Source organism: Tilletiaria anomala (genome assembly GCF_000711695.1).
Source record: "Tilletiaria anomala UBC 951 chromosome Unknown K437scaffold_12, whole genome shotgun sequence".
NCBI classification, from domain to species: Eukaryota; Fungi; Basidiomycota; class Exobasidiomycetes; order Georgefischeriales; family Tilletiariaceae; genus Tilletiaria; species Tilletiaria anomala.
Genome location: NW_013547010.1, coordinates 37,680 through 51,133, shown reverse-complemented (window position 1 = coordinate 51,133; position 13,454 = coordinate 37,680). Strand labels below are relative to the sequence as shown.

General features: G+C 58.8%; 4 protein-coding genes across 4 annotated transcripts; 2 read left to right on the top strand and 2 right to left on the bottom strand.

The window, feature by feature from the left end:
* Window positions 1-1,585: 1,585 nt before the first annotated feature.
* Window positions 1,586-3,815, bottom strand: K437DRAFT_24519 (glycoside hydrolase family 32 protein). The gene is made up of 3 exons (XM_013389594.1): window positions 3,373-3,815; window positions 3,169-3,281; window positions 1,586-3,083 (listed from the first exon to the last, which is right to left on the bottom strand). Exons 1-3 carry the CDS (start codon window positions 3,667-3,669, stop codon window positions 1,694-1,696), a joined length of 1,800 nt encoding a protein of 599 aa, XP_013245048.1. The 5' UTR covers window positions 3,670-3,815; the 3' UTR covers window positions 1,586-1,693.
* A 556-nt stretch (window positions 3,816-4,371) lies between these two features.
* K437DRAFT_293160 (uncharacterized protein) lies at window positions 4,372-7,996 on the top strand. Its single transcript, XM_013389623.1, has 5 exons — window positions 4,372-4,697; window positions 4,789-4,907; window positions 4,990-5,109; window positions 5,185-5,305; window positions 5,379-7,996. The coding sequence occupies exons 1-5, from the start codon at window positions 4,656-4,658 to the stop codon at window positions 7,617-7,619; spliced, it is 2,643 nt and encodes an 880-aa protein (XP_013245077.1). The 5' UTR covers window positions 4,372-4,655; the 3' UTR covers window positions 7,620-7,996.
* Window positions 7,997-8,656: 660 nt separating this feature from the next.
* Window positions 8,657-11,431, bottom strand: K437DRAFT_24444 (uncharacterized protein). The gene is made up of 2 exons (XM_013389593.1): window positions 9,089-11,431; window positions 8,657-9,023 (listed from the first exon to the last, which is right to left on the bottom strand). Exons 1-2 carry the CDS (start codon window positions 11,297-11,299, stop codon window positions 8,670-8,672), a joined length of 2,565 nt encoding a protein of 854 aa, XP_013245047.1. The 5' UTR covers window positions 11,300-11,431; the 3' UTR covers window positions 8,657-8,669.
* An 880-nt stretch (window positions 11,432-12,311) lies between these two features.
* K437DRAFT_232589 (TPR-like protein) lies at window positions 12,312-13,411 on the top strand. Its single transcript, XM_013389622.1, has 3 exons — window positions 12,312-12,938; window positions 13,017-13,076; window positions 13,160-13,411. Exons 1-3 carry the CDS (start codon window positions 12,415-12,417, stop codon window positions 13,284-13,286), a joined length of 711 nt encoding a protein of 236 aa, XP_013245076.1. The 5' UTR covers window positions 12,312-12,414; the 3' UTR covers window positions 13,287-13,411.
* Window positions 13,412-13,454: the final 43 nt, after the last annotated feature.

The window sequence follows — 13,454 nt, the reverse complement described above, 5'->3', positions numbered from 1 at the left end:
ATAATGTGCCTCCTCTAGCACCTCTTCAGCTTTCCCCCCCGCCAAAACCGTCACGCGCGCTCTGCCGACCGCTGCCATCGGTGAACTAATCAACTATTCGCAATTCATCGTGTGTGGCGACTCGTTGACCAATGATGGCAGCGGTACCTTTTCGCTCAACGGCAGGACTTGGCCGGCGAATGCGTGTATTTCAGGTCATTGCGAGGTTGTAGGACGAAGGGCGCGCTGGTTCCATTTCTAGCCGCGTCATCCTACTAATAATGCTGCTGCTACCGCTGTGGTCGTAGTGGTCGCTTTACGAACGGGCCGACCTGGGTCGAGCATGCTGCGGGTAGTATGAGCAGGCGAGCGATTGCGACCTCGCATTTGGAGGAGCGGCCGTGAATAACGCGCGGATCCAAGGATACACGAGGAGCATGGCCTCTTGTGCATGTTGCCCTCTATGTACAAGGCCGCGCTGACTCTATCAACTATGCTGAACCTTTTCCCTCACCGCGAAATTATTCTTCTCTGTCGCTTGTAGGATTGCCCTTGCCGCCTGCGCCTGACAACGTGGACAAGTTTGCGGAACAGAAAGGAAACAATGCGGATTTCGACACGCTCTACGTCGTGTCTGGTGCGTCCCCGTTCGATCGACTCGCGTCAGACATGATTGAGAAGGACCAACTTCATTGACTTCCTGCCATAGCTTATCCATCCACGAGCTTGTTACAGCATTAGGCGGCCCCAACAAGTAATGAAATTACATACCTGTGCGCCTGCCACTTGTCGTGACTGATTCGATCTCCTCGCACCCTACCCATCCTCGAAGTGGCTTCTTTACTGCCTATGATCCCAACGCGAACTTAGAGCAGCTCGCACTACCGATCACCACGACCTCGTATATGTCATTCAAATGCATTCTGCCGCCGGTGAGTCCTTTCGCCAGAGCAGTCGTCGAAGCATGGGAAGAGCTGATCATTTACGCGATTCCACACCATCCGCCCTCGTTCATTCCCTTTCCAGGCGCGCCAAACTGCATCATCCCCTACGCGCCGCCTCTTTACACTGCGCCTGCCATTATGTATTATAGCACACCAACGATCGACGTATTCCTGAGCTCGTTTTGGCATGTGCGCGCGAGGCCAAAGCAGCCAAGGTTCTCCACCGCGCTCACGTTGCGTTTTAGGGCGTGTAGGAGGCATTCGGGGACATCCTTGCCAATGTGCGTGCGCATGGGCTCGGGAATACAGACCAAGGGTGCTTGAGGCACGTCTACGCTGGGGTAGAGGCGCATAGGAGCCTATGCGACAGCCCCGATGAGCTCATTTGTAAGTGCCAACCCTGCTGTTGCGAGGCGCGAGATACGCGCTGATGACATCCAATCCATCCTTTCCCTTTCTGGTAGGGTAGGATGTTTATCGCCCAAACGCGAATACACATGCTTGGTTTGCAGCACCGGTCCAACGGGCACTCCGACGAGCTCATCCCAATGCATGGCTCTCACGGCTGGTCAAGCAAGCATAGTTGTTGCACGTGGCAATGTTTCGGCAATGGGTTAGATACAGCAACTGGTGTCATTCAGCATTGGGCCACCACATAACAAGCTTGTACCTTTGTACCCGCATTCAAACTAGCATTTATATGAGAAAATTCGAAGAACCCTAAGACGGCATTTTTCCAGCAATTGTTTTTAGCAAATTTGCGCTCCCTACTACGCTTGCACGAAGCAGTCCCACGTCGATTTGAGCGCGGTGACTGTGAATTTGCTGGCGCTGACGTTCTCGCCGCTGAGCACCTCCACACTCGCTGGGTCTGCGCCGCCGTCAAAGAAGAAGCTCGTTGTGCCAACCGCGACGCCGTCCTGAGCGTACAGCTCCAGGACGCTCTTGTCGACGATGGCGCGAAGCGTGATAGACGCGTCGGACGACATGTTGGCCGGGTCCGCATACGTAGGCATGACGATCGTCGAGAAGCGGTCGACGAAGAATGGCGTCGAGTCAGCAAAGCTGCTCGATGCGTTGCGTCGGTCGATGAACACCTGGGCGGGCTGGCCCATCAGCACGCCGACGTGGATCGACTGCGCGCCCGACTCGCTCGCGATCGAGAGGGTACCGAAGCTATTCGACGTGGCGTTGGCCGTGGTGAAGGTGACGTTAATGTCGAATGCGCCGCTGCCAACAAAGGGGACAGTCTGGTTGGCGACGGGGGCAGAGGTAATGCTCTTCAGCGACTTTCCTTGAATGGGCGTCATGTCGATGGGCGCCTGTGTCAGGACGTAGGCGCTGGTCTGCGGGTTGTGCGGGTACCATTTAAGCGCGAGGTTCCTAGGCACCGTAAACGAGCCGCGCCATGGGCTTGTAGGGGCTCGGTTAGTGTAGAGCCAGTTGGAGGCCCAGCTGACCAGGACTGGGTGGCCGCTCGGCGTGTTGTCGTACGTTTGCGCCGCGTACGAGTCAGGTCCGAACTCCAAAAGGCGCGCGGCGCCGTCGGAAGCGACAAAGTTGGATCCGTCCCAGTCGCCGAGGAAGTACTGGATGAAGCTGCCGCCTTGCGAGGTTGCTCCCGGGTTGATGCTAATCATGAGCACGTGTGCCTCCTGCCCGTCCTTGGGACCTCCTTGGATGGGCACACGTCCGATAATGCCGGGACACTCGTACTGGTAGCCGAGCAGACCGGAGTTGGAGAAGCGGCCGACTTCTTGCCAGGTCTTGAGATCAGGTGAGGCGTAGAACAGCACGGCGTACTCCTGTGACAGGCTGACCGGCATGATCCACCTTTGCGAAACGGTGTCCCAGAACACCTTTGGGTCGCGGAATTGTGTCTGGTTGATCTCGATGACGGGGTTGCCAGCGTACTTGGTGTATGTGAAGCCGCCATCGGTGCTGTACGCGATGTGCTGCGTCTGTGACTCGGGTGTGTTGAGCGTGTAGATGGCGACCAGGCGGTGTTCGGGCGGGGTCGAAGAGTTGAACAGGCCAGATGTGTTGTTGCGGTCGACTACGCTCGAGCCGCTGAAGATGCCGTTGCCAGGCGCGGTGGGCGCGATAATTGGATCGTGGTGCTTCCAGTGCCAGAGATCCTTGGACGTCGCGAGACCCCAACTGCGAAACGCGCGAGGGGAAGATGGAGCGTCAGCAGGAGTGATCGATCAAATCGAGTTGCATGCTTGGCAAGCAGGAAACGCACTGCTGGTTACCAGCAACGCTCAGATTGTAAGCATACTGGTAGCTCATCATCCAAAGCGCATCATCTGCGCCAGGGGCGGACTCCGCCCTGTAGACCAAGCCATTGGGGTCATTCTGTACACACAGTGGCAGCGAGTCGACAGGAAGCACGTTCCATAGTGAGCAACCGGTCCAATGCAGCAAGCATGACCATCGGGCAACGCACCATGAACGAGGAACTGGGGCTGAAGTGGATCTGCGGGCGGTACGGTTCGGTATACAGCGATGGCTCGAACGCGGTGGCAGCGAGCCCGTTGGACGTGGCGCAGGTGGAGATATCGGCTTTGGGCACGACGGCCGTCTGGGATTGGGACTGGCGCGCGCTGAAGAGCGACGACGAGGAGAGCTGCTCCGAGGTGGCGACGTGCACTGGGTACGGCGAAGCGGTCGCGCGGCTGGTGGCGAGTAGCAGCCCGGCGAGCGCGCCGCCGAGCGAGGAAAACATGGGGCGACCGGCGAGCATGACGAGCAGTCAGCCGTCAGTCTTCAGCAGGGATCACAAGAGAGCAGGGCAAGTGCGCAAGTGCGAGGGCTCCGGGCAGGGCAAGTCTCGATCTCCAGTGGTGGATGAGGAGGAGTTGAGATGAGGAAAGAGCGGGGTCGGCGGTGAAGCATTTATATATGCTTGATGGGAGTGACCTTTGTCCATCATTTGCCCTTTGTTTCCGACATGATCTGTGATCCTGAGACAGGTAGACAGTTGCGACGGCGGGTGTGTGCCTGGACGATGGGAGAGAAAGGCCGAACGGGCGAGGTTCAAGCGAAGAGTAGGGGAGGAGGACAGCACAATGCGCAGGAACGACCACGTCGCTTAAATGAGAGCGTACGCCCGACGAGAGCTGCACAAGAGACCCGGCTGTAAATTACATACAACATGGCCAGGCCGTAGCTCCTGCCCCATGGGGTGATTCGATGTGATGGCCGTCTGCGATGTGGAGTGCAAGGGACCTCCCGAGGGGCCCCAGACTTGGTGCGATTCTTTTGATGGGCGGCCGCCGTTTCTTCTTCGGGTATCGCTCGGTGCAGCTTCGCTTGCAGCTCGCAACCATAAGCCGCTTTTGTAAATCCACGCACAATCGCGACGCGTGACAGTGGACCACTATGTGTCGCGCCGAGACGGGGACCAACCGAACCCATCAATGTTCATCGAGCAGCTTCAGTGATGTGCTCCCGGTCGCCGCTAGAGCTCTTGCCGACGAGATATCAGATGGCCCTGCACTGTGGATGCTCAGCCGAGGCAAGGACGCTCAGCTGAGGCAAGGATGCTCGGGGTGGCTGCGTCGATATGTACCTGCCATAGACCGTGCCGCATGGCAAAGCTTAAAGCGTGCATGGAGGGACATCAAGGATAGCCCGATTCGGAACCAGACCTGGACGCAAGGGTTCGATACATGGAGAAAAATCGGCGTCGAAATAAGCTGGCGGGTGTCCGCGTAGGCAAGTAGCACAATGGGTATCCATGGACTCCTGCCGCTGCTCAAGGACATTCAGGTGAGCCCGCAGAGGTCCCATGCACAAGATGAGGGCGCATCCCGCTTGGTCGGTTCCCTGATATTCTCGACCGTGCCTTCGCTCACCGCAGACGCACAGGCACATAGCCGACTACAAAGGTCTGACCCTCGGCATCGACTCGTACGTCTGGCTTCACAAGGGTGCTTACGGTTGTGCAAAGGAGCTCGTATTGGGCGAGAAGACGGACAAGTGAATCTACGAACCATGTAGCTCAGGCTCCTGTGCCTTCCAGCTGACTGATTTTTGCTTGCTTCGCGTATCGCGCCCGCAGGTATATCAAATATGCGATCGCACGTCTGCGCATGCTCCAGCATTACGGCATCAAACCTTACGTCGTCTTTGACGGTGACCGCCTGCCTAGCAAAGCAGGGACGGAAGAGGAAAGAGAAACGTGAGGGTTGGGCGAATCTGTTTCCGACGAATGGAGAGCTGACTGCCCATCTCCCCAACATCATCATGAGAATAGACGACGCAATGAGAACCTCGCAAAGGCACTTAATGCTCACAAGGCAGGGCATGCCGGTGCGCATGATCTCTTCGCCAAATGCGTCGACATTACGCCTCAGATGGCCTTTCAGCTGATCAAGGTACGCTGCATATGCGGGGGCCACTGCCCCTTGAGTCAAGTGGTGATGCTCACCCTCCTCTCCGGACGTCCAGTTCCTGCGGAAAGAAGGCATCCCTTACATTGTGGCTCCGTATGAAGCAGATGCCCAGCTCGCCTACCTCGAAAAAGAAGGCATTATCGAAGGGATCATCACGGAGGACTCGGACCTGCTAGTCTTTGGCTGCCAGCGCGTGTTATTCAAGCTCGATGTGGATGGGACCGTCGTCGAGATCCTGCAGTCGCGCTTTGCGTCGAACAAGACCGTCGCGCTCGCTGGCTGGTCCATCAGTGAGTTCCGGCAGATGGCCATCTTGTCCGGCTGCGACTACCTTCCGTCGATCGCTGGGCTGGGCCTGAAGAACGCGCACCGCCTCCTGCGCAAATACAAGACGCCTGACCGCGTCGTGCAGCAGGTACGCTTCGAGGGAAAGCTCGGCGCCGTCCCTACCGACTACCTGCAGCAGTTCCGCCGTGCCGAGCTGACGTTTGTGCACCAGCGCGTGTGGGACCCGCGCGCCAGGCGCATCACCATGCTGCACCCCGTACCGCCGCGCGCGCTCAATGAGGCGGCCCAAATTAATTTTATCGGTCCGGTCATCGATGACGAGCAAGGCGCCCTGATTGCCGCGGGCGACTTGTGCCCCATCACTCGCCAACCCATGGTTGATATTTATCCGGAATGCAGTCGCAGCAAGAATCCAGCAATCGCTGCGGCGAGCGGAAATGGCTCCGACTCAAACGGCAGCTTCTATGCGTTCAAGAAGAAGGAAAAGGCGCTCCCTCAGATCTCAGGGCAACAGTCGATCGCAAGCTTCTTTGGCGGCGGTGGCAACAGCAGCAGCAAGGGGAAAGAAAAACAGAATGGGCAGGAGGAACATTCAGCAGAGTCTGCGTCGACGTTGCTGAAGCGCGAGGCGATCAAAGCAGTGCAGGTACAGCGCACGGAGCTGGACGCAGTTGCAGACATGATGGCTACGAAAAAGAGTAAATTCTTTACACCTGCTGCCGGCAGCCGCAGCTGCAGTGGACATGGGCGCAAGCGGCAGCCCGAGAACGCAGAGGGCAGGAAGATTGCAGCGGACGAGAAAGGCGGCGAGAAGGATCTCGGCAATGCCAACTTTGATGATTTCGACTACTGGGACCATCATCATGCATGGAAAGCACAAGCTGGCACACTCCACAAGCGCTCTAGCCCCGACAAACCGCACGCGATCGAGTCGTCCCCTGCCCCTACGGCTTCCATCCACCTTGGGAGCATGAGTATGGCAAGTGTCAACTGCGACGACGGTAATGGGGACGAGGACGTCGCCTTCTTCACGCATGCACACGCGCGCAGGCACTCAGACGTCGGCAGCGATGCGGCAGTGACGCCCTCATCATTCAGGACGCGAGCGTTCAGCTCGGAAGGGCTGATCTCCTCGCCTGCCGCGTCGCCAGCGAAAGACAAGCACCATGATAGAGGAGACAGCGTCGCATCGGCCCACGGTGCGACCGCCTCTCCAGGCTTTGCCTTGAGCGACGAGGAGGACGGTGGCAGCAGCAGCAGCATCGCGTCGCCCACTGCGTCGATGCGCGCTGTGCACAGCAGGTCGAACTCGAGTGCCTTGCCCTTCAGATGCGATGCGCCAGTGTCAGATCATCGCGACACAGAGCGCAAGGCGGCCGCGTCGTCAGAGTTGGCTTCGCATTCGCACATGTCGCTGATGCAAGTTTCCTCCCCGCCGCCACTGGAGAACGCGGCGCACAGGCACGAAAACGAGAACAGGAAGGACAAAGGCATGGCAGCGGACGAAGTGGACGGTACACCGAGCCCTGCGCGATTGAGCAAATACATTGCAGGCAGCATCTTTGCGCGCTTTGCGCATCAGCCGACGCCGCACGCGCGTCCCAGCGTTGGCGGCGTCGGGTTCGCGCAAAGCGTCAGCGCGCCAACCATCCTGCAGGGTGCTCAACGAACGGCGGCGCCGGCGAGCAAGCGGCGCCGGCTCGATGTGCCAAGTCCAGATGGGGCTGGCGTGTGGTGCGCGAAGCAAATCACACGCGAGGGTGAGGACGAGGACATCTTTGCCAATCTCGAAGCCGAGGGGAGCGCAGGCGTTATGATGGCGCACGCCGGCATGGGCACCATAACCTCGGGGCCATCACAACTAGCGGCAGGTGGCGGTGGTGGGAAACGCGGCAAGCTTACGCGGCGTAGTCTTTCTTCGCGAAGTGCAGCGGAAAGCGGCAGGGCAGCTGCGGGCGAGATGAGCGCGTCGTCCATCCTGGCCAAGTTTCGAAATCCCAGCATGTGATGATAAGGGGGGGAGAGGTCAGGATGCGTATCGCGTTCATGCATGCGCAGCTGCCAGACTTACTAGCAGCGAGCTCATAGTGGTGGGGAGGTAATGCATACACAGCACTCTGCACAGGTACTCGTCGGTTACAACGCATTCTGTATCATACATGCTTTTGTTCGTTCGGTAGTCAACGGCATGCGGCATCCCCATGCGCAGCATTGTCGATCCTATCCCCGGCGCCATCGACAACCGCTCGTCGGATGGGGGCTCTCATCAGCGCGTCAGCAGCCGGCACATTGTGTACTCATGCATGAGTCTCTGGATGCGCCCGGCGCTGGGCTCGCCGTAGCAAACGTCTGGAGCCTGTTTCCCCGGAATGGTGCATGTCAAGTGAAGGACGTGTGTCCTTTCGAAGCCATACCTTGCAAAAAAAACTGCACGTATGGATATGTGTATCGTGCATGTATCATGCATGGCGTCGCTGTTGAGATGTGGTCCGCGTTGAAGCCCGGGGCATTCTTCACTAGAGTTAATTTATTGGCGTTGGGGCCGCCGGCGCGACGCGTAATGACTGTGAGAAAGACGCGACGCGCAGCACAATCGCACCCGCGTACAGCTACGACTTTGCCAGCTGCACCGCGTCCGCCGCGTCAGCCGCGCAGGGCGTCCCGCACGGTGCAGACCTCAACGGGCTCATGGCCGGGGCGTGCGACGCCGCAGGCGCCAGGCTCGGCAGGCTCCTCGTCGCGTTCGCCACGTCGCGCCGGCTCAGCGCGCCGGGCGCCCTCATCCCACGTGGCCTGTGTACGGCGCCAAGAAGACCATATTCCGTTTCATCAACGGCGCCACCAGCATCAGCCACGATGCCTGCTGCAACAACGTCATCGCCCTCCTCACGTCTAAGGACCTCCTCGCCGCCACCAGCAGATGATGTGATGCCCCAAGCGGCCCGTGCGCTGATGCCGTATGTTTATTTATATCGCGCAATTGTCGTAGAGCTTGCCGAATTGCTGCGCGATGTGATACCCGGGAAATCATGACCCATTGACATGATGCAAAGCCTAGCTAGCGCTCCAGCTTGATATGCAGAAACTGGCGTTTATGCCCGCCGTGTGGCACGCTTGGCAGGTTGAACATGCGGTCAAAGAGCAGTTCGCGCCACGCCTTCGCCGCATTGTTACACGCGCTAAGCGGCAGGGGAGACGCGCCATCCAGCTCGCGGAGATACCTCCAGATCCCGCTCGGCTGCGGCGGCGCGAACCGGCACGACGAGGCGTAGCCGGATTGCCAGCGCTCATGCAGGCCTTTCGCGCACGCCGCGGGATCTGGACAGGTAGAGTGACATTCGTAGTCGCGCAGCGGGTTCGCCAGACCGAGCTTCAGCACGCGTTCGAGGAACCAGGAGCGACGGCGTTCGAGCTGCGGATTGAGGATGATGTGTCAGAAGACGCTGCCTGGGTGCGAGTTCGATGCTTTCAGCTCACCTTCAAGAGCGTCTCGGAGCTCAATGCCTCCAGCTCCTCCCGCTGCCAAGCGGTCCAATTATCGAGCACGTGCCTACTAGCCTCCTTGTACACGTCCGGCAGATGGTGCTCTTCCGCCAGGCGCATCGCCTCAATCGGCCTGCCGGCCAAGGACGCGCGCAGAAAGTCGAGGCAGGCTTTATGCAGAAACGGTGCGCCGATTTTATCGGAAAATGAGAGCAGCGAGCCGCACGAGAGCCAGGTGATAGCGCAGTCGAGGTGCGGGTAGATGTAGAAGAGGAAGTCCTGGAACGTCGATGGGTCCTCCTCGTGCAGTTCTACGTACGCTTTGACGCCTTGAATCTGCCGTGGGCGCTGCGGGGCCTTGAACTGCGAGGCGGAGAGCATCGCACCGTCGCCAAGACCGCCGATGAACTGATCGCCTCCTTGGCTCTGCGGCTCGTCGGGCAGAGATGATGGCGTTGGGTTGTCCTTCACAAGGCGAGTGGTGCTTGTGCATGGTATCTCTATGGCTTGCGCCTCCGCTTGCGGCTGCGGCTGCAGCAATGCAGCCAGCGGCAAGCTTCCTTCGCTTGCCCTACGCTGCCCATGCTTGTTTCCGCTTGTTTGCAAGCTGGCCTTGCCCCCGCCCCTCTCGAGGCGTTTGATTGTGGCGGCCCGCTGCAAATCCTTCTCATCGGCGGACATTGGGTTGGCAGAGACCATGGAGGAGGAGCTGGCATCGCTCGGTTCACGATCGTGCAGTTGCGGACGGCTTCCGTGCGGCTCAGAGATTGAGGACGGTAAGGCAGCGCCTTGCATGCTCTCTTCAAATTCCGTGTACGCCGTCACGAAGGAGGCTCTCACGGATCCTTTACGCAACGAGCGCGCCAGCCACGCATCCATCTCCTCTGCAGTTGCTCTTCTGCCACTTGTGTCGCTCGCCTCATGACTTGAGACCACAGCCGGAGGTAGGGCGGGCTCAGGGAGCGCTCGAACATCTGATTGAGGCGGTGTGATGTTCGATGGAATGGGCTGTACGGCATGCGTAGGCAAAGAAGTTGCCAGTGGCAGTGCCACTTCGGGCGCATGCAATGCAGCTTCATCGCTGCCGAAAAACGAGCTTCGCCAGCTGAGCCTGCTTTCCTTCCATCCTCCTTCGAGCAGATCCTCAAAGAAAGGCGAGCTGAAACGCAAGATGTCCTCATGCACCCAGAACTTGACGCCCTGCACTTTGACGAGCACGGTGCCACGGTGCGTTGCGTCAAACCGAAAAGTAGGATGGACATCGAATTGGGCTACTGGCGTTGATAATTCAAGCGAAAGGTTCGCAGCACTCGCCTGACTTGACGTTCCTCGAATCCTTCCCTTGACGCCTTCGCCACTATCCAGCCCCTTCCTGTCATCACCAAAAGGATGAAGGCTGAGGGGGGAGAGGTGGGATACGGGGCGCCGCTGTGCGCCGCTGCTACTGCTGGCTTGGCCGAGGGAGAGGGAAGGGCTGCTGCTGCTGCCCGCGGCGAGCTCGATACCATCGCGAGAGGTGACCCTGATCCTCTGTTCTCGCTCGCGTTCTCGCTGGGCAACGCTCTCACTGCTGCTGTTGGTAGCAATTGCGGTGCCCCCAGAATTGTTGCCCCCTGCCGCGCGATGCTCGCTGCCGAAACGAGAGAGTGCCGATCCTGGAGCCGGATTGCCCGTGTTCCCCGCAGCCGCGGTGGTGATGAACGTAGGCGTCGGGGCTAGAGGTTGCAGCGGGGGTGGAGTGAGTCTAGAGATGACAGGTGAAGAGGCGGCGCCGACGCTGCCGACATTGTGGTGATCCCCAGAGACTGGGTGTAACAGCTGAGCAGGGTTTCCAGCTCTTGATAAGGAGCGATGCACATTTGTCAATGTCGATGTCGCGTTTGTCGTCGGTGTGGGCGGCGATTCCGACGGTGCTGGGTGACGAGTCCAATCCGTCGATGCGAAAAGACTCATGTGCACGCGGCCGGGCGAAGCTGCTGCGGAAGCAGCCCCAGGTGACGAAGCCGAGGCTGGAGCTGCGCTGCTGCCGCCACCACTGCCTGATGAGATCACTCGCATAACGGGTCCGCTCGATTCGATGGTCAAGAAGGAGCTCCTCTGGCCTTGCGGTATGGGGTGCGAGATGGAGGCTGCTTTCGCACGGTGCCCGCGACGCCGACTGTTACCTGCGGCGACATTCTCGGCAGGGTTTGCGATGCCTCGCATGGTCGTGTAATTCGTTGTAGCACAGGCTTGGGGCGATAGCAATGCTTAGTAGTCGTGCACTGCGTCATCTGCTAGGCTTTGAATGATAAGCCCTCACGTTGGCCAACGGTCGAAGAGTGTTGATTATTGATTACGCAGCCGCGTACCTCGAAGAGCGAGGTCGATTGACGGTGCACAGGCGAAGGTGCGCATGGGCTTGCGCAAGCTCCCACACCTCATCCGCGCTGGCACGGCTCGTTTCTGATATCGAAATGGCACGAAAAGCATGCGCCATTGTCACCCTTCCGCAACCGCAGCGCTTCAACGGTGCCCACTAGAGATGAAAGCGATGTCTCCTTTACCATCACCCGCAATGTATACACACATACTTGCTATCTTTCTGATAGTCCCTGGCATGGTTGACGAGATGGGGTTCTTGCACTGCCGACTGCTGTGGCTTGGTTTGCTTATGCAGTCACTCTCTCGGGGCGTTGTACGACAACCATGGAAAGAAGCATGGCGTGCAGGAGGTTAGGGTTGTGACATGTCCCTCAGCTTCGCTCGCCGTCGATCGCCTTCGATTTGCCCTTCCCAGCCAGTCAGAACCTCGTAGTCATATTTAGATTGCACATCCTCTCCACGACGACTCGGACGTGGAAGTACGTATACCCCTTACGGCATATTACTACCTTGCCCGAGTTTCAAAGGAAAGGCTATTTCGGCTTGTTACCTGGCCAGAACTTCCCAAGTCGAAGATTGCAGCTCAACAGCTGGAAAAGATGACTGACAAGCAGCCTCTCGCAGCGGCCATCGTGGCGCACCTGCGCGCGTCGTCGACGCAGCAGGCAGCCGGCGTGGTCGATGCGTCCAAGCTATCACAGGCAGCCGATCTGATCGCCCAGGCGCACGGTATCACAGAAGAGCAGCTCGCACAGCCGCCGCAGCCCGGCCTGCAGGCCGTGTGGGATGTGTTCGTCAAGACGCAGAAGAAGATGTCTGGTAGTGCGGCACCAGCACCAGCAGCCGAGGCGAGCACATCCTCATCAGCAGGCCCCACAGCAGCGCCAACAAAAACGGAAGTCAGCGCCGACGACAAGGCGAAAGCCGAGTCACTCAAGACGGAGGGCAACAAAGCCATGTCGTCCAAGGACTACTCGACCGCAATCTCCGCTTACTCCTCTGCCATCGAGATCGACCCAACGTCGCCAGTATACTACTCGAATCGCGCTGCCGCCTACTCTCAGGTCGCGCAGCACAACAAGGCAGTCGAGGATGCCAAGGCGGCGCTGACAATTGACAGCAAGTTCGGCAAAGCGTACAGCCGCATGGGCCACGCGCTCTTTAGCCTCGGCAAGTACGACGAGGCCGTCGACGCGTATGAGAAGGGGCTCGATGTCGACCCGACCAACAGCGTCATGAAGAGCGGGCTCGAGACAGCCAAGAAGCAGCTTGCATCTTCGTCCTCGTCGTCCGCGACCTCGAGTGGCACCGATGCGCTCGCGAGGGAGGCAGGCACCGATGCAGGGCCAGGCCTCGGCGGCTTCCCAGGCATGGGCGGAGCAGGCGGCATGCCGGATCTTTCGTCGCTCCTCAACAACCCCATGCTCACGCAGATGGCGCAGAACATGATGACCAATGGCGGCATGGAGCAGCTCATGTCGTGAGTATAAACCGTCAATACGCTAATCGGATGGGATGTTGCTGACTGTGGCCTTTCCTGGTGTGCCCCTCCCTAAAGAAACCCCATGATCAGGCAAATGGCCGAGCGCATGGGCTCCGGAGGAGGTGGCATGCCTGAGTGAGTGTCGCACAACGGATCGAAGCGTGCAACTATCCACTGAATTATGACGGATTAAATTATCCCCCTTAATGCTCTTGCAGTATGTCGCAAATCCAACAGCTGATGCAAGACCCGTCGATGCAGGAGATGGCGCGCAACATGATGGGCGGCATGGGCAGGGGTGCGGGCGGAGCCGGCGATGGGGCCGGAAACAACATGTACGGCTGAACTCGTTAGATATTACGTGGCAATTAGCAGAGGGGCACAGCACTTCTATTTTGAAATCTTCATGGACATGCACCGGCATTCCTCGTTGGTATTGGTAGTGTGCAATAGTCGGCACAAAGAGTTGGAGTATCTGATTGGCTGCCAAATGCGTGCGGGATGCGGATGGCG

Coding starts and splice junctions, on each gene's coding strand:
- K437DRAFT_24519 (XM_013389594.1), bottom strand. CDS start 3,669: ATGCTCGCCGGTCGCCCCATGTTTTCCTCGCTCGGCGGCGCGCTCGCC. Junction 3,282..3,372: donor GCCCCAGTTCCTCGTTCATG/GTGCGTTGCCCG, acceptor CTGTGTGTACAG/AATGACCCCAATGGCTTGGT. Junction 3,084..3,168: donor AGCGTTGCTGGTAACCAGCA/GTGCGTTTCCTG, acceptor CGCGTTTCGCAG/TTGGGGTCTCGCGACGTCCA.
- K437DRAFT_293160 (XM_013389623.1), top strand. CDS start 4,656: ATGGGTATCCATGGACTCCTGCCGCTGCTCAAGGACATTCAG. Junction 4,698..4,788: donor CGCTGCTCAAGGACATTCAG/GTGAGCCCGCAG, acceptor CGCTCACCGCAG/ACGCACAGGCACATAGCCGA. Junction 5,110..5,184: donor ACGGAAGAGGAAAGAGAAAC/GTGAGGGTTGGG, acceptor TCATGAGAATAG/ACGACGCAATGAGAACCTCG.
- K437DRAFT_24444 (XM_013389593.1), bottom strand. CDS start 11,299: ATGCGAGGCATCGCAAACCCTGCCGAGAATGTCGCCGCAGGTAACAGT. Junction 9,024..9,088: donor GCTCCGAGACGCTCTTGAAG/GTGAGCTGAAAG, acceptor CTCAATCCGCAG/CTCGAACGCCGTCGCTCCTG.
- K437DRAFT_232589 (XM_013389622.1), top strand. CDS start 12,415: ATGTCGTCCAAGGACTACTCGACCGCAATCTCCGCTTACTCCTCTGCC. Junction 12,939..13,016: donor GGCATGGAGCAGCTCATGTC/GTGAGTATAAAC, acceptor CCCTCCCTAAAG/AAACCCCATGATCAGGCAAA. Junction 13,077..13,159: donor GGAGGAGGTGGCATGCCTGA/GTGAGTGTCGCA, acceptor ATGCTCTTGCAG/TATGTCGCAAATCCAACAGC.